This window comes from Asparagus officinalis, chromosome 8 (assembly GCF_001876935.1).
Source record: "Asparagus officinalis chromosome 8, Aspof.V1, whole genome shotgun sequence".
NCBI lineage: Eukaryota > Viridiplantae > Streptophyta > Magnoliopsida > Asparagales > Asparagaceae > Asparagus > Asparagus officinalis.
The window spans coordinates 42,947,136-42,966,450 of NC_033801.1; the positions used below are offsets into that span (position 1 = coordinate 42,947,136).

Below are 19,315 nucleotides of genomic sequence, written 5' to 3' on the forward strand. Positions count from 1 at the left end.
CTCCATATTATATATTGAGATTAGTAGAGTTTGGAATATGACATAAATTATTAATTTAATTTATTTTCTTTTACTATTCTACTTGAAGATATTATTATGTCAATTCATATTTTTTTCTTAAGAAACCAATTAAGATGTCCCAGTTAAGCTTATAATATCCAAAAAAGTTGTGCAATTCTATTTTTAATGCAATAAGAAATGTGATTTCTTTATTGCTATAACTATAATTCATAATGACAATTACAATATCCCAGTTTGGTACATTCATCCTAAGTAAGCTTAAAAATCAATTACATTGATTTTTAATAATATTTAAATAAAAATAACAGTAAATATAATAATTCAATTTTACATATTTTAACTCAAGATGAATCTGGCTTACTTATAGTAACAAAATAAATATAAAAAATATTTTGATATTTTATCACGTGCATTGCACGTGCATAAAAACTAGTAATATTAAAAGTAAAAGTTCCAATCTCAATATCCTAATGAATAATATTAAAACATTAATGCCTCAGGGACCCAAATAGGGTACCCAAGACATGAGACAGTGAGGTGTCACCATCCGGTTGCATGATGCACTGTTCGAGGTGTCACCATCCGGTTGCATGATGCACTGTTCATGAACAGTGCATCATGCAACCAGATGGTGATACCTCACATGTCCCATGTTTTGGGTGCCCTATTTGGATCATTATAGCAACACCCATGTCAAAAAGCAACGTGTCCAAAAATAACGGATCTAAAATTTTCTCTATATTTTGACCCGAATCTGACCCGTTATAACTGGAGTCGGTGGTTTGGCAGCATCTCGAATCTGACCCGTAAAATATTGACCCGAATCTCACGCTCAACCTCCATAAAAATCTCTAATTTCTCCCCAAAAACAAACCCCTCTTTTTCTCCGTCTAAACTTTCTGAAGAGTCATCCGTGAGTCCATGGCCGACGACAGCGCCGCCTCCGCCGCCTCTTTGGATGCCAAGAATGCCGAAGGGGAGAAACCTGAGGAGGAGTTGAAGAAGATCGAGTCCCTCTCGATCTCTGACAGTCCCGATGGCCATCAATTGGACGATCCTGATGATTCCGATATCAACGCGGTAATGAAATCGGCAACAAAGTTCTTTTCTTTCTCATAGTTATAGGTCACGCTGCAATTTTTCTTACTAAATCTAGTTCATATTGCTGGAATTTTTGCAGAAAACTATCATGTCCAGATTGGTTTCTGATTATTTTCACTCATGAATAGATGCTAGGGTTTTGTTGTGAGTCAGATCGAGCAGCACGAAGTCAAAACGCTTCGTAGTTGAATTTGTTTCGTAAGATGATAGGGTTGTGACTGTGTGAGGGATGGTTGAGGTTGATTAAAATTGGCATTGACAAGTTGAAGGCTGATTGAGCAGATTTAGAAGTGTAATCTTATATACTCAATCCTTCCAAATAGTGAGGGATAGCAGAGATAATTGGTTCTTGAGGCGGGGTAATTGGTCCTTTCAATCGTTCAGTGATGTCTTGTGAATGTAGGTTGAAATTGTTCTGCTCGGCGTGTTCTTTTGATTTTAGTAAAGCAAAATGCATCATACATCCGTTAGTATTTGTTAAAAGAGCGTCACTTTACTGACTTAACTGAATCTGTTGGCTCTCTGTGTGCTTGTTCTTGATTGTTTGAAAGTTGTACTACTCAAAGTGGGGAAAATCTTCAAAAGTTGCAGTGAGCTCAGAGGTGTTAGCCTGATTTCTGTGTGATATGCATTTTCCTGTTCTCTAGGTTATAATTTCTTCTGGAATTTGAGAAAAATATAACTGAAAAAAACTACGGTTGCTGCTGCTTGTTGATGCAGAGGTTTAGAAAATGCCTTGTATCTTCATGTAATTCTAAAATTGGATGTAAACATCAGTTTCCTAGAAACCAGCTTACTAATAGGGTAATTATATAGAAATTACTTTTTATTTTCAATTTATACATAAACCAGTGTAAAGTAGGTGTTTATTGCAATCAACCACCTCTTAATCAAATTTTTACTAAAAAATAAGCTTAAAAAATTTAAGTTCAAGGTACATGAGTTGCATACCCTAATAAGATCTAAACCTAAAAAAAAGAGTCATGTACATTGGATGCAATTTTTTTAAAGATAATTTTGGGTTTTAAGTGGAGAATTTAACTTGGAAGGGGTTGATTGCAATAAACAACCAGCTTTAAATATAGTTTATGTATAAATTAAAAATAAAGGCGATTTTTGTATAATTACCCTATTTTAAAGATGGTATCTAGGGGAAAAGACCTATTTGGTACAATAAACATATATACGTTTATATGAGTGTGCATATAATTAGTTTGTCTCATGATATTAGTTTCTACATCCAATTTAGTTTTGTGAAATTAGAAGATTGAAGGAGATGAAGTTTCACTTTAAAACTTTAAAGGGAAGTTTTGTCAATCCTGCAATTATTTAGGGGGGGCTTCTTCAATGTAACCTAAATAACTTTCAAAACCTGACAAACAACGCGAACTTTTTCCACAAAATAAGCTAAACATTGTATGGTTATCTTCTGAACTTGCAAATATAAGTATGCCTGCAAGTCACATGCTACCTATTTCTATGCAACCAGAAGGCCAATAGTGTATTTAAAAGTGTATTAATTTTGATCTTCAATGAAGGAATTTCCTCATGTGTGACATCCACGCGGAGGGCGAGACTGAAAACCTTCATGGGGAATGGGCTAAGTGATGAAGAAGCATGAAAATAGTGCGATAAAATGCATCAACTGCGGGAATAACAAAATGCAATCTGATGATGCACGAACTTCAAAATATTACAGTAAATGCATCAATAACAAAATACAGTTGTAATGATGAACGAACTCGAAAATACTGCAAGAAAATGCGGTAAGTGCACGAGCAACAAAATGCAATTGTGATGATGAACGAATTTGAAAATATGGCGACGAAGTACATCAATTGCAGGCGTGACAAAATGCAATTGTGATGATGAACGAATAGGAAAATGTCACAAGAAAAGAAAATGCATCAATGTTTGGAGTAACAACGTGCAATTGCGATGGTGAGCAAACATGAAAATGAAAATGTCAAGAGAAAATGCATCAATTGACGCGGGCAACAAAATGCATAATAAGGAAATCTCAATACCTCTTTGAACAATTCAAGCTTGTATGTGACATGTACATTCCTCTTTGTGGCTTCCTCTAAAGAGCATACCTCCAAATTATCTAAGATATATTAATCAACTAATAAAGATTTCAGTTCATCTTGATGTTTTATATTACTTGTAACAAAGTCATCCTATAATTATAATTAGGTCAGTTTGTGTAGTCTGAGGCTTTGGCCTATGTAATGGTTGTGGTCGTCCTATGAGTAAAATTCCCATTTAATGCAATTTTTCTTACTAAATCTAGTTCATATTGCTGGAATTTTGTGCTTTAACTTTGGGATTTTTCCCGCAAATATAAATGCAATTTTTTCTTACTAAATCTAGTTCATATTGCTGGAATTTTGTGCTTCAACTTTGGTTTTTTCCCGCTATTAAAATAAGGTCCATAACGTTGAACTTGTTGCAAAAATCTGGGTACTGTGCTGGAAATTTTAGACATATTTCTAATTTCTGGAACTTGGGATTTTCTAGCTAGCTAAGTTTTTGGATTGTCTGGTTTTGAGTTTAAAGATATTATTTGAAATAAAGAGTATTACTGAGGTTATCATATAGAAACATAATTTCACTGTTCAGTTGTTGAATTTGAACTAGTATTTTGGTTTTAGGTTGATCTGCTCTAGTATATGACACACATATCTTCAAACTTAACTCTTATCTTACAAGCTGCATTCGATATAGGTTACATCAGGTGACACTGTTTACACATCTGCTGTGAGGTTTGAAGATTTAAATCTGTCGAGCGAGTTGATCAAAGGACTATACATTGAAATGGGTTTCAGTAAGCCTAGCAAGATACAAGCTGTGACGCTACCCATGATTCTTACTCCACCCTATAAAGATCTTGTGGCTCAAGCACACAATGGTTCAGGAAAAACCACATGTTTCGTTCTTGGTATGCTGAGCCGAGTTGATCCTAATAAAAAGGTGCCTCAAGCATTCTGCATATGTCCTACAAGAGAGCTAGCACAACAGGTTCGTTGGCTTACTAGTTTCACTTGAAAAATTTGTGGTCCTATTGTGCTATGTTTAATTGGTTTGAAAATGAAATAGAACCAGGCGGTCCTTATGAAGATGGGAAAGTACACCGGCATAACTTCATTTCTTGCTATTTCAACGGATGCTTCTAGTTATGTTCCGGTCGCAAAATGCCCCCCAGTTATTGATCAAGTTGTGATTGGCACCCCGGGTACAATCAAGAAGTGGACGTCCGCAAAAAAGTTAAGCACTCAGGATGTGAAGATACTTGTTTTTGATGAGGCTGATCACATGTTGGCTGAGGTAGTTTTTTACTACTTTCAAGTTCTACTTTATACAAATGTGATTCCTTTTCATGATAATTAACCAGAAACATGTGTGGTATCCTATAAGGGGGTGTTTGGTAAGTTGAAAGTGAAAAATGAAAGTGTAAAGTGAATCACTTTTAGGCAATTTTGATATATGTTTTGTTGAAAGTGTCACATGAAGTGTGAAAGTGAATTGCATCCAAAGAGCGCCACATTATATTGCGACATTAATATAATGTGATGTCTACTTCCTATAAAAGGTCTTAAGTCAATGTGAAAGGGGAAAACTAAGGACCACTATTAATAAAAAATAATAATTTATTGCTCACCTCTCAATTTTTTCTCTCTTCACGTAGAGGATTTCTAGTCAATATTGCAAATGAAAATGTTCATTATAATTTATGTTATCATTAGATATATAATTATTGTTTTACTAGAAAACTAATCATAAAACAAAATGAATAACAAATAGTAAAATATTTGGTTATTAGTGTATATACTGGATGGCAAGAATATTATAGCTGTTATGTTATCATTAGATATATAATTATTGTTTTACTAGAAAACTAATCATAAAACAAAATGAATAACAAATAGGTCATATAAAATATTTGGTTATTAGTGTATATATAATGGATGACAAGAATATCATACCTGTTATGTTATCATTAGATATATAATTATTGTTTTACTAGAAAACTAATCATAAAACAAAATGAATAACAAATGGATCATATAAAATATTTGGTTATTAGTGTATACTAGTGTGCACCCCGTGCAAAACATTGCCCGCCTTTTTTCTTGCTACAGTAATTCTTTTTAAATGCACAACTTTTTTGGTAAGTGTTACAGTATTTTGTATGTGCTACAGTAATAAATGTTATAGTGATTTACTATAGTATTTACTGCAGCATTAATGGTGAATCTTTGGGTCCTCCAAGTATAAGGAGTAGATATTGGATGTCAAGAATATCATAGCTTGATTGTTATACATGAGTTAATCTCCTCGATCAAATAAGGGAATCATTTTGCCAGGTATCTATATCTTTTTATATTTACTAAACAACTACAGCTATTGAAAGTGTAATATTATAACAAATAATTGACATTCAGTTTCACTTTCTATTTGCCAAGTGTCCACATACTTCTCAGCTTAATTCATGGATGTGATGATCTGTTTTATCTTATGTCTTAATTTCATCAATCTACCAATTCTTTTAATATCAATCATTTACTTATCCAGTCACTCCAGCATTCCCCTAGTAATGTGAAGAAGTTGGACATATATCTGTGAATTTTGCTACTGGTTCCAGTCACTCCAGCATTCCCCTAGTAATGTGAAGAAGTTGGACATATATCTGTGAATTTTGCTACTGGTTTGTGTGTTCCATGCTAGACAAATATAATGTGAAGAAGTTGGACATATATCTGTGAATTTTGCTACTGGTTTGTGTGTTCCATGCTAGACAAATACCTTATCCTTGAAAGGGAGAATACATTACTTGGTCCGCATGATCTACATGAACGGCATGTCAGTCATGTCACTCATCAGCTATGCACATATTTCTTTTCTGTACTCTCATAGCACTACCTTGGCCAGTGCCACTCTTTCACCTCCTAACCCATCTTCATTCCTATTAAAAAAATGAGATAAAATCACCCTATGGAAATGACCAAAGAACCCTAAGGATCTCGCCTCTAGCACCACTTGGTCCAGTTCCTTCTTAGTCAAAGGATTTCCCATCTTTGCACTGGGTTTTGTGTCGGCCGACAATCCATTTGAGCAGAATATAAATATCCTGCATGAGTGGATCAAGTGTTTGATGGAAACACGTACACATAGATCTGTGAATTTTGCTTTTTAATTTATAGATAGACTTTCTGTTTCTACGATCTGTCTTTATTATACCGGAAAGCATCCTTTTTGATATTGTGCGTGTTTCATAATTTTTGTCTGTCCATTGTGGCACATATGAATAATATGTGTTATAGGTGTTTGATTTAATATTTCATTTTATTTTTGTCTGTCCATTGTGGCACATATGAATAATATGTGTTATAGGTGTTTGATTTAATATTTCATTTTATGTAGGATGGTTTCAGAGATGACTCATGAATAATATGTGTTATAGGTGTTTGATTTAATATTTCATTTTATGTAGGATGGTTTCAGAGATGACTCGTTGAGGATCATAAGAGAGATACGAAGAAATGGTAACTGCCAGGTCTGTCTTTACATCGCTGGGTTATTAGATCATGGTTCAACTAGAATTTCATGTTATTTGCAATGCCTCTTTTCTGTTGTATATAAATTAAGAATGTTTTCCTGTTTCAAGAATTTCGTGTATTTACGATGCCCTTGCTATATATATTGTTATTGTGCATGTTTTCTTTAACAATCATCAGAGAAGTTTTACTTTTCTTCTTTGGAAAGACAGCTTGCAAGGCATAAAATTAACCAAGAGATCATCTTTGCATGAAACCAATGCCGCTGAAGTTTCATTTTTGAATCAGTGCTCACTACGGCCTTCAATGTGTTCTTCGTGGACTATTTTCCTTTTACTATTAAGCATCTTTTCTCTCAAGAGACCGCTTACAAGGCATAAATATTGCCATATGATCATCTGTATCTTAAAACCAATGCCTCTGAAGCTTCATTTTTGAATCACTGCTCATTGTCGCCTTCCGTGTCTTCTTTGTTGCTTTTTCTTTCTTAATGTTGAACATCCGGATTTCATAGGTTACTCTATATTTATTCATTTCTAAATCTGATTCTCCTTAGCATCAACTAGGATCTAAACATCCCCATCTTTGTAGGGTTTTCCTTACGTGTGATATAATCTTATTCCATAGGTTACACTATATTTATCCATTTCTAAATTTGATTCTCCTTAGCATCAACTAGGATCTAAAACATCTCCATCTTTGCAGGGTTTTCCTTATGCGTGATAATCTATATCGTCTGTGGTGTCATAATTTATATATGTTTTTTTAGTCGTGATCTGAAGATTCGACTGTACTGGAATGGAACAACTGTTCCTGGACATCTCCATCTTTGTCGGGTTTGACTTCTGCTTGATGATCTTGTTTTCGACGTTGTGACTTTTTAGTCATGATTTGAAGACTTGGCTGTATTTGATACAATAACTGTTTCACAGACATTGATGAACAAAGTCATCTTTCATACCTGAATTACATTATACCACGAAACCGCAAATGATAGGATGGGATGTATAGGTGACAATTTAATGTAATCAGTGATGTGAGCATCCTGGTCTGCAAATAGGATTTTGGATACCCTCAAAATGTCTTCTTATGCCTCATCAGCTATAACAGCTCGTTTTTTGTTGAGTTTTTTTTTTCTTTATTATATGTCTAGAAAATTTGTTTGTGATTTAACCTGCATCCTTTATTGCCTGTTTTGAGGACTCCCATTTTGCTGTGCCTACGAAGAAAATATATAAAACATTTATAAATCTGGAACTGTTTGTAATCTTAGTATTCTTCTTTTTCATGAGGTCTGAACATGAAGTTTAGTTTGCTAGAGAGTTTCTTATCTAGCATCCTTTTGAACCATCTTATGGTGTAAGCTTTATTGCTTGTTTACTTGTAGTTTACTAGAAGATTTAGCAAACCTAAGGCTTTCTAGAAAGTAAATAGGAAAAACCTGAATGTTACAACTTCATAGAGCAGTTAGATGTGTTGAAAGAAACTATTTTTTTCATCGGCATTCTGTCAACTTAGCAATTGAATCTGATTCCAATGTAGAACTTTTTTTACATTAACTGGCTAAAGGATCTGTTCCATTTATTCCATTCAGAGTTGGTTAGAGGATGGAAGAGCTGCTGAATAAGAGTTAATAGTCTATTGAGAAACTAAACTGTTAAAACTCTATCTGGAAAACTTGGGTGCAGAGGAGGCTTTATGTTTGGGATCTTTGGAGAGCCTCTTATGTACTTTTCTTTTAGCTACTTATATTTTCTTATGGTTCTTGTTTGGAACTGATTGTCTATATGTTTATGATGCCACTTCTGCTGTTACAAACAGTTTGTTTTTAGATTCTCCAAAGCTTCTTGTCTTTGAGTAACTAAATCCTATTTTCTTCCAAAGGATTGTTTTATGTTGTGCCATAGAAGTTTTGGAAGCGTTAGTATTGTTGTGAAAATGTGTTCTGATATAGCGGAACTTGTTTGATGTCAAATTTAAAAGTGACATGAGCAGTTAATTTGTCCATTTCACTAAATGGCTGGAATTTCCATACATGGAGATCTCTTCTCTCTCTGTATTTATTTCTCTTTCACATGAGGTTGTCATAAATCTTGGGTTGTTCCAGGTTTCAATTAAATTCGTTTAGAGCAATATAATTAGCTTCTCTACAGATGACCTAGAAATTTCTTACTCCCATAATTTGTATGTTTATGTCATATTTAATCCTTTTGTATGTAAATCCCCTCAAACTCTTATCGGCCATCAAGTTGCATATTTATTAAGAATGTGTAGGATACATCTATTTTCTTTTCTTTTGAATGTCCGTTACAGATGATGGAATAAAGCATGACATATAGTATCTGTTAAGCTGTTTTTGCTTTGATTGCTGCAGAACAAAGTCGGTTTTCCTTCTGTAATTTACTATTGTTGACATAGTTTTCTCTTTTTGGCTAATTTGCTATAGGTGCTCCTATTCTCAGCCACCTTCAATGAAACTGTGAAGGAGTTTGTATCAAGGGTAGCACCGGATGGAAATCAGATTTTCGTGAAGAAAGAGGATCTTACTCTAGATAAAGTAAAGCAGTATAAGGTCCATTGTCCAGATGAACTTGCCAAAATGGAAGTAATAAAGGATAAAATCTTTGAATACGGACAAAAGGTGGGTCAAACAATTATATTTGTTCGCACCAGGGAAAGTGCTAGGATGTTACATCAGGAGTTGGCTAAGGAGGGTTACAAGTGTACATCTATACAAGGTGCCGCGAAACAAGATGAGCGGGACAAAATTATAAAGGAATTTAAAGATGGATTAACCACAGTCCTCATTACAACTGATCTCCTTGCTCGAGGTTTTGACCAGTCGCAGGTATCATTCAATGCTATTATATACATGTAGAATCTAGATTAATAAGATGTCGGTTAAGTATGGAACGATTTAACAAATTGTACCCTGCAGGTCAACTTGGTCGTTAACTTTGATCTTCCTGTTAAGTACCTCTCTCCTCATGATCCTGATTGTGAGGTGTACTTGCATAGAATTGGTAGGGCAGGACGTTTTGGACGAAAAGGTATTTATTCTGAGTACATTATATTTATTTCTCTTTTCATTGGTGTGAAGTACTGAAGTTACTGATACATTCTCTCACCACTGGTTTCGATGAGTTCTCCCAAGTTTTTTGTTTCTTATTTAAGGTACTGCAGTATATGTCTTATCGTGATTCGTGACTTTAGAATTTAAGGAATTTGCATTGAGTAGCAGTTGGGTTTCTCTGTATAGATGCACCCACCGACTCACCACACGTACGCATCGATGCACCTGTTTGCACACATGAGATTTAGTGCTGAGTGGGAAAAAAATGAGATCACACACACAGGATGCAATGCTGATGAAACTTTTTGAGTAAATGAGATTGCACGCAAACGTGGGATGAAATGCTGAGCAAAGTTTCTAAAAAAATGATATCAAACACACGGACGATGCAGTGCTATTTTTTTTAATGAGATTATGGACATGCGATGCTCTGCTTGGTTGATTATTCTTCTAATTATGGGGCGTGCGGTAGTCAACTTAAGAATCTTAGGTTTGGAGGTGAATTTCTGTCTCTTGATTGTGAAGTTTGTTTGTGTTGGAAAAAAAATAATATTTTAGCTTTACTGGACAATTTTGGAAAAAAAATAATATTTTAGCTTTACTGGACAATTTTGCACTGCAAAAAATAATAATATTAAGCTTGAGTTGGCAGTTCTGTGTCAGTTTTGTTCTATGTTGCATGGGCACTTCTATCATGAAACTGTACCCACACCCGACACCCATACCCGTACTCGATTCTCCTTGGACACTCCTTGACTATATGCATACATTTACTCAGGCAAGTACTCAATTATATAATGCATTTTTTTAGTTTAAACCACTCACTTATATAATGCATAATAAGAGAAACATAAAATGTTAAAGAAAATTTGATTCTCGTAACATGTGACTGAAAAAACAATACTGATATCATGTAACTTATTAAATTTCACTGTGTATATAGCTGTGTTTCTATACCCTATTTTTTTTATAAATTTGTCATGTCCCATATCTGCACCTATATCCATACATATGCAACATAGTTTTTGTTGCATCAAAAAATACATTCATTTGACCTCAGTTTTGGAGATTCACTTCTGGCTCATGAAAATTGAGAAGTCTGTTTTCATCGCAAAAAATAATAATTAAGTTTTACTTGACAATTTTGTGTCAGCTTCTTCTCCTTCTTCTTCTTCTTCTTTGCATCAAATGATTCACTCATTTTGTTAAAGCAAATCGTTAGAAAGTGCTATTTGATTGTGTATTGAGTTACATTTAAAATGGTATGATGTTGTAATGGTGCATGCTTTTAGAATTTAAGAGTCAAACAAAGAAGAAACATGTACATTCCCATACAGCCAACTCATGCATGCCCGTATTATCATTGTGGATGCAAAATGTCAGTTTTAGTAGTAATTCCCATTTTTCATTGGCTTTGTCATGAAGTCCCTTCCCATGCACCAAAGCTCTGTAGATGTATTGAGGATGAGAGTAATAATTTATATTGATTGATATATTCTAGCATGCCCCATAGATTGATTGCTGTTTTTATGGGCCTGTAGATAAAACAATTTTGATCTCAATTTTCTTCTTAATTTTTCCACAAACAGGGCCCAAGGCCCTGCATCAGTATCTTACTTTCCAAATGTTCTTCTAAATGCATGACCGATAGAATTTGAACTTGCATTGGTCTGATATCCATTTTAAAGCCTCTCTGTCGCACCCAAACTCCAAACCTATGGCAGGTGTGGAGAGTCACAATTTAATATTCACAAATTGTTTGTTTGGTGACAGGTGCTGCATTCAACCTGCTGTGCACAGAGAGGGACAAGATTGTCATGGAAAAAATTGAGCGCCATTTCAATAGCGTTGTTCGTGAGGTATTATTTAAGTGTACCCTGCTTCGCTTCCATTTGTATCTAATCTGTTTGTAAGTGCCTTTTATGATAAGTTTCTTTTTCTGCTACTTTTTTAGGTGCCTAATTGGCGAAGTGACGAGGACTTTGAGGCTGCCCTTAGAGATGCAGGCCTGCTTTAGATCAGAGAAACTCTAACTATATATATTTATATGAGAGGCATTAGATCATAGCAATGTGCATAATAGTTGCTTTTGGCAAGCTATTTACCATTCTTTCTTTGGGTCTTGGTGTGAAATTTCTACTTCTTGGGCAAGAGTGTTTTCTACATTTCGAACTTTATATCCTTGGTCAAATGATAATTAGTTTTGGAATTACTGTTCTTTATGGTTGTCAGATTCTCAATGTGTATAGTAGCCGCTGTTAGCCTGTGAAATGTCTGCAATGTAATTTGTATTTAGAACTGAAGGACTGTTGTTTTTCCCTTTTCACTGTTATTCTCAAAGATGTATTATTTTGTATGAAGTTATTTTTGTCTAGTTAAAGTAGAAGACACGGAGCTCTGCTCCATGCATCGAGCAGTAAGCATTGAGCAATCTGCGGATCCAGATTTGTTTTCTTGGATCCTTTATGGGCTGCGAAATTTCATGCAAATTGTTCTTTTAATTCTCGTGGTCTTTGTTGGTAGACGTTGATGTAGCTGACTCAACGTCTCATCAAAAAAGGTTTGTGTTAGGCGATGGAGGTTAATTCCTGCAGAATCTTTGGAACTTCAAAAGAGCTGGGGATGTACAACATTTTCAAAGTGCTGATGGGAGTGATGTCTTGTATTTTTGAGAGTGCTAAGTTGGAGTTTGCCTCGCTTTTAAAGGATCGTGGCGTGGACGTAACGCTTTTAGTTGAGCAAGGTAGCATGGCGATGAGTAACGTTGGTGTGGGAGAACAACAATTTTGGTGTATTCTTAAACCACCTCTCTACCAATTAGCAATTGGCATAGATCACAGGTATGTTTGTGAACATATCCCCTATAGTAGTATCATCCAATTTCTAAGAGACCCTTGCAATTTTATTTGTTGTGAATAGACCCCTGTAATTCTACTTGTTATGAGTAGACTCTTTGAGTGAATTTATTTAGTGGAATTTTCAAACAATTTCTCTTGTGCATGGACCCCCATGATTGCCGCCCTGCCCTCTCCTCCTGACCCCGCTTCCCCTACGGCCCGGGCTACCCCCTATTCCTCTCCCCAAGCTTCCTGTCAACCTTATATTCGTTAACTGATTGAATTTTATTGCAGACTATTTGAGGGTATAATTGACAATAGAAAATCGAATTAGGAGCAAATTTATAACTAGGGTAAATCTTACAAAACTCCAATAAACTATAGGATTTTTGCAGGAAGCTATCAAGAACTTTCGAAACCTGACTAACAACGCGTGTACATTTGGCAATGAACTGTAGGATTTTTGCAAAAAACTATCAATAACTTTCAAAACCTGACAAACAACGCGAACTTTTTTCACAAAACCTTTTCTCCAATTGAATTGACAATTCTCTGTAATTAAAGTTAAAAAATATATGAATTGACAACTCTCTGGTATGAATTGACAACTCCCTGCAATTAAAGACGAATGGTTGAATTGACCAGCCTATGCAATTAAAGACAATGCATGAATTGACAACTCTCTGTAATTAAAGACAACGGGTTGAATTGACAAGTCTCTGCAATTAAAGACAATGCATGAATTGACAACTCCCTGCAATGCATGCCATACGCCACATGTCGTTCCAATTGCATGTTTTTGAACAAATGTTTTCATTATAAATGCTGACCAAATGCACAACTTGGAGTATACCTATCAACATTTTTTCTACATACCCTCCAATGGATCCAAACCTAAATGAATTCAATCTCGAATACTTCCAACAAGAATGGGAGTTAGAAGATAAAATGTTTGATAGGCAACAAGAACTGCTTGAAGAGTTGCTTAGGAGAGAAGAACAACCGCGCAAGAGAAAGTCCATATATAGAGATCATCAAGCAGCGCATGAGAGGCTCATGGCCGACTACTTTGCCGAATCATGCACATACACTGATGCCCAATTTCGACGAAGGTATCGAATGAATAGGCCTCTCGTTCTACGAATTGTGGATTCTATGTCAAATTTTGACGTTTACTTTACACAACGTCGTAATAATGCGGGCAAGCTTGGTTTAACCCCTATCCAAAAGTGTACTGCTGCCCTACGCATGCTCGCATATGGAGTAGCAGCTGATGCTTGTGATGAGTACGTGAAGATAGGAGAATCTGCTGCGGTTGAGTGTACTCAGAGGTTTTGCAAAGGGGTAATAGCCTTGTTTCAAGATGAATACTTAAGACGACCCAATGTGCAAGACTTGCAGAGGTTAATCCAAGTTGGACAAGAGCGTGTTTTCCCAGGGATGATTGGAAGTATCGATTGCATGCATTGGCAGTGGAAAAATTATCCAAAGGCTTGGCAAGGGCAGTTTACTAGTGGACACAAGGGCACATCAACAGTTATTCTCGAGGCAGTTGCGTCATATGATTTGTGGATATGGCATGTTTTTTTTGGGCTTCCTGTTAGTTTGAAAGACATAAATGTACTAGATAGGTCACCCGTTTTTGATGACATTGAGTCTGGTGAAGCTCCAAGGGTAAACTTCACTGTTAATGGACGACAGTACAATATTGCATACTATCGTGCTGACGGAATCTACCCAAAATGGCATGTCTTCGTCCAGTCAATTCAAATGCCCCAGGGATCCAAACAACAATGTTTTGCCAAACAACAGGAGTCATGCAGGAAGGACGTGGAGCGCGCATTCGGGGTTCTCCAAGCACGGTTTGCTATTGTCCGCCAATCAGCTCGAACGTGGGATCTTGAAATCTTAGGTAAAATAATGAGGGCGTGCATTATATTACATAACATGATAGTGGAAGATGAACGAGATTCGTATTCGCGAAACTGGGAAAATATCGACTTTGAACCGTCAAACAATCCTAGCTCTTCCGCCTCTTCCAGTGTTCAAACAGATGTATTGCCTGAGTTTCAAGTCCATGTTCAAGACCGATCCGGATCGGATAATCATACTAGAGCCGAACTACGAGATAAGAGCCAACATATTCAGTTGAAAAAGGATCTCATCGAGCACATTTGGCAGAAATTTGGAATAACATCTGATTAGATTTACCAATTTAATGTGTGTTTTCTTTAATGTTTTCAATAATTTGTGTGTGTTTGACTTTTCCGTATGCTTAATAAAATCGTGTGTTTTTTTGTTAATATAAAAATATTATCAAAAATTAAATTAATAATATATATTATTTATGTAAATATTAAAAAATTATAATTATAAATAAATGAGTTATATTAGTAATAATAATAGTAGTAGTAGTAATATATATGAAATAAGAAAAAGAAATGAATAAATAAGGTGGGGTATATATGTTGGAGTGATGGGGTTATAGTGGGTCCCAAATAAAGTAAAAATCTTTTGAAAAAACTCCTGCTGTAGAGATGATAGAAAATAGAGATTGTTGAATTATGTGGAGGGGGAATAAAGTGATGTGGCAGGAGAGAGAAAGTTAAAATTTCGACTCCTGCTGGAGATAGTCTTATATTATAACACCACTAACTTTGACGTGTCACGTACCCGACCCATATAAGTCCAAAACACTAAACTGCTCCTACTAAACCCACAAGACCTCTCTTTGCCCTTACCAAAGTCTCACCCCCCCCTACACGTCTTGTTTTTACTGATACATCGGGAGTTATTGCACGTATTGCTTAACGTAAAATAGTGGATTTGTTAATCATATGTAATTAGAGTTTAATTTGATTAGAAGGTTAACTTTTAAAAAGGTTATTTTGGTCTTTTAACCAAAGCACTAGCTCTGTTTGCTGTGTTGTTAATAAAATTGAAAATTAGGGGTTTTGAGGTGTACACGTACCCCAGAGTTCAGAGATGTTTTCTTTAATTTTTGGTAGTTTTTTCGGCAAAAGGCCATGGCTGTTCAGTTCTATTTCTCCCTAAATTTACCCAATAATTTAGATTGGTTTGATCCTACATATTAACTTGAAATTATTTCGTCTAGTCTCAGGAAATCAGAATCACAATTTGACGCAAGAAAAGCAAGCGAAGAGATTATGAGTTTAATTAACTTCTAGTATTCTAAAAATTTCAATGCTCTTAAAATCGGTACCTCAATTGACAATATGCTAGTTTAGCATGAAATTTAATTTTTGTTGTCAATTTCTTCATTTATTAGTTTATTTATAATTGAAATATATTTAAAATATTTTCTTAATGTTTATTAAATTTTTGCTCAAGAACAAGAATTTCTGGAATTTTTCAGTTAGGAGATTTTTTTAAAAAAAGACCCTTTTTAGAAATTTATTAGCAAAATCACCCTATTTTTTATATAATTAGCAAAATTGATATTTTTTTAGCCAATGTCGATTTTTCAAAAATGAAGCTTTAAAATATACGAGATTGCTAGTACCATGTATTTAGTAGTGCCTAATTACACTCCAATAGAATATAGTTAGCCTCGTGTATTTTTAAAAGTTTAATTAGCATATGATTAGCCAACTCTAATTATACGGGACTACCAGTCCCGTATATTTTAAAAACTATATTTTACAAAATCGATTAGAGAGGTAGATTTTACTAATTAAATCCACAAAATGTCGATTTTACTAAAGAAGTCCCGAAAGAGTCTTTTAAAAAAAAATCCCTTTTAATTATAGTACATCCAAAATATTTCACGTGTATTGCGACTCCATCTTTATCACTCATTTGTTGGACAAATTTTCAAAACCAACCGTTTTAGGAATTTAATTGCAAAAACCGACCGCTTTTGATAAAAATTGCAAAAACCGACATGTTTTCAGCCCAGCGCTAAAAACAGGTCGGTTTTTGTAAAAAATTCTCCGAAACATCACGGGAGTTCAACTCCCGTGAAGTTTATGGAGAAATTAAACTTCACGGGAGTTGAACTCCCGTGAAGCTTAATTTGTGGTTAAAACTCCACGGGACCGTGGAGTTACAGTCAACCATTCCAGAGACTCGATCTCTGGAAAATTGGCACTGCAACTTCACGGGAGTTGAAATCCCATGAAGTTGCAGGTTACCCAGCATGCACAGCTGCTGTGCAGGTTTTGTATATTTACCTGTAACTCATATATATGCCAATTTATTTACAAACAACAATATATACATAATTCAACCATGAATTATAACTCATATATATGCCAATTTATTTGTAAACAACAATATATACATGATTCAACCATGAATTAAACACACACGATTATGTATATGAACAACAATTTATCTTCAAAAGTTCAGTATTTGAAAATTCAGGAAAGTTACAAAATTTATCAAAATAAGTTCATATACAACCCAATATAGCTCCCCTCCTTCCTCTCCCTCTCTTCCCCCTCCCCCTCGCTCTTCCCCGCCCCCTGGGTTCCTGCTGATGAGCCTCAACTATCTGAGTATCAGGCTGTGTATGAAGCTGTGAAGTGCCGGCTCCATCGGCATGCGAAGTGCCGGCGTCATCGGCATGCGAAGTGCCGGCTCCATCGGCATGCGAAGTGCCGGCGTCATCATCACGCGGCCGTCGACGTCGAGCGTACGCCCGTCCAAATGAGCGAGACCTGTCCTCACGGCCTGCGAACTCGTCGACGTGAGTCTTATGGAACACCTGCGCTATGCTCTTCTTGATCCTGCTGAGGAGACCTAACACCACCTGATCCTGAATCTCAGTCACGTGTGCATCAATATCAGCATCAATGCTATCTAAAACACGGACCTGCGTGGTAAACAATTTATTAAGTATCAACTCAATAAAAAATATTACAATTTAGCTTAGAAACTTACGTAATCTCTCTCGTTCATCCTACTAGGGATGTAACTATCTGTCGGTGGGCGTGGCATGTGTCCAGCTAAAGGCTGTGGGTCACGCGTGATCCATCTACGTGTGATACCCCAATACCAACGCATATACGTGGTATAGTCAACAGCTGTGGGCCTCTTTCCTGTATGCAATCCCACCTCTGAACCCACCTGTCTATGTAGGCCGCACGGACTACGGCCCAGTCAGTCCGGTGCGATGTAGGGCGTCGCCGACGATTGATCTGCTCAACAGGATCTGGAATATGCTGAGAGAGTGTAAACTGCCGTAGCACACGGTCCGGTACATGCATCTCTACGATCTCCTAACAGATCAATGGAACTCTGGCTCTCCTCAAGTTAGGACTATCTCGGCAGATAGGTGCAAGAGAATGTATATCGAGCTCCGGCGGTGTATAGGGTCTCCACTTGAACTGAAATAAAATAAAACATTTATCAATATCATACAGAAAAACTATAATATTCATACTTCTTGAGTTTTATATTTACCTGTTTGTGCTGGAGGCCATGAAGCTCATTTCGGTAAAACTGACGGTGACGCGTCGCTGATTTGTACTGAGCGTATCGCACGTTATACCTATATGCAGAATAGCGAATATATAAGTACAAATATTCAGGTTACGAATGAAATATGTGTGTGTACAATTATACCTGTATGCCAACGGATACTGCCCCTCTAAGTCACGGTGCATAAGTAAAGTGGGCCGTCCAATATGAATGCGCTCCCACGACCAAATCTGTATCAACGTACAGTATCCCTTGAATTCTTTATTCTGCATCATAGATACTCTACTCAATTCTTGATATAAATATGCCAACACCGCACTGCCCCACGATAGTGCGCCGCATACACCAAAATCCTCCAGCAGTGGCAGCCATCGTGCATGTACGAGAGTCTTGCTCGCATCAGGAAATAGTACGCACCCTATCATGTGCAATATGTATGCACGAGCATGAAACTGGAGCGTCTCATCAGAGGCATCCTCTGGTATGTCGCCCTGAAATGTCTGACGAAGCCACGATAGCTTCATCGCACCACTCCTCAAGTCGGGAACCTGTCCAAGTAGCCGGGCACATACCTCCGGCCAACTATGATCGTCGGTGCCCGTAACTACCGATCTATCAAGGTCATGCTATTAATTTGTAATCCCTCCTCTTCATCGTCATTCTCGGATTCAACACTTGCATTATCTTCTTGAATTCCCGTGTTAGTATCGAAAGCATTCGAAGTGCCCATGACCGAAGGACCGCTCATGTATTGTGATTGTGTCCAACATTCATCTTGTTGAGGAGATAAAAAGCCTACAGAATCAACTTCAGGATCCTCCAACATGCGGGAATACATTCCTTCGTAGTTCAACGATTTGCCCAAATCTCTCTGATGTTTTTCAATGAACAATTCGACCGAACGCTTCTCGTCGTGTAAGACATGAATGAGACCCATATCGTAGTCACTTGATATTTGAATGCCACTTGTTCTGTTCTCCACAACAGGATAATTGCAAACCACACTGAGGTGATACTCACGTGAGTTAGTTAATGTAAGTTTGTGTAATTCATTAACCAACTCATCGAAAGTACACGATTTTGTTATGAACAACGGTCTCGTCGTGCCTCCTTCATAAACGGGCATATTATTCTCGAGGTAATTAATCTTCCCATCATAAGAACAGAGAATTACAATTCGATCGTTCATCGTTACCTCTGAAGAGTGAAAAATTCAATATCAATATTACACGAAAAGCCAAATAAATATTGATTGTTACTAATTTTTACATTTAGGTAGT

At 36.3% G+C, this 19,315-nt stretch overlaps 2 protein-coding genes across 2 annotated transcripts; both read left to right on the forward strand.

Annotated features, from left to right (window-relative positions):
* LOC109819891 (DEAD-box ATP-dependent RNA helicase 38-like) lies at window positions 878-12,133 on the forward strand. Its single transcript, XM_020385858.1, has 8 exons — window positions 878-1,101; window positions 3,850-4,143; window positions 4,222-4,449; window positions 6,617-6,679; window positions 9,127-9,528; window positions 9,619-9,730; window positions 11,527-11,612; window positions 11,708-12,133. Exons 1-8 carry the CDS (start codon window positions 943-945, stop codon window positions 11,768-11,770), a joined length of 1,407 nt encoding a protein of 468 aa, XP_020241447.1. The 5' UTR covers window positions 878-942; the 3' UTR covers window positions 11,771-12,133.
* On the forward strand, window positions 13,473-14,795 carry LOC109821177. The gene has a single exon (XM_020387366.1). It carries the CDS (start codon window positions 13,473-13,475, stop codon window positions 14,793-14,795), a length of 1,323 nt encoding a protein of 440 aa, XP_020242955.1.

Coding starts and splice junctions, on each gene's coding strand:
- LOC109819891 (XM_020385858.1), top strand. CDS start 943: ATGGCCGACGACAGCGCCGCCTCCGCCGCCTCTTTGGATGCCAAGAAT. Junction 1,102..3,849: donor ATGATTCCGATATCAACGCG/GTAATGAAATCG, acceptor CATTCGATATAG/GTTACATCAGGTGACACTGT. Junction 6,680..9,126: donor GAAGAAATGGTAACTGCCAG/GTCTGTCTTTAC, acceptor AATTTGCTATAG/GTGCTCCTATTCTCAGCCAC.
- LOC109821177 (XM_020387366.1), top strand. CDS start 13,473: ATGGATCCAAACCTAAATGAATTCAATCTCGAATACTTCCAACAAGAA.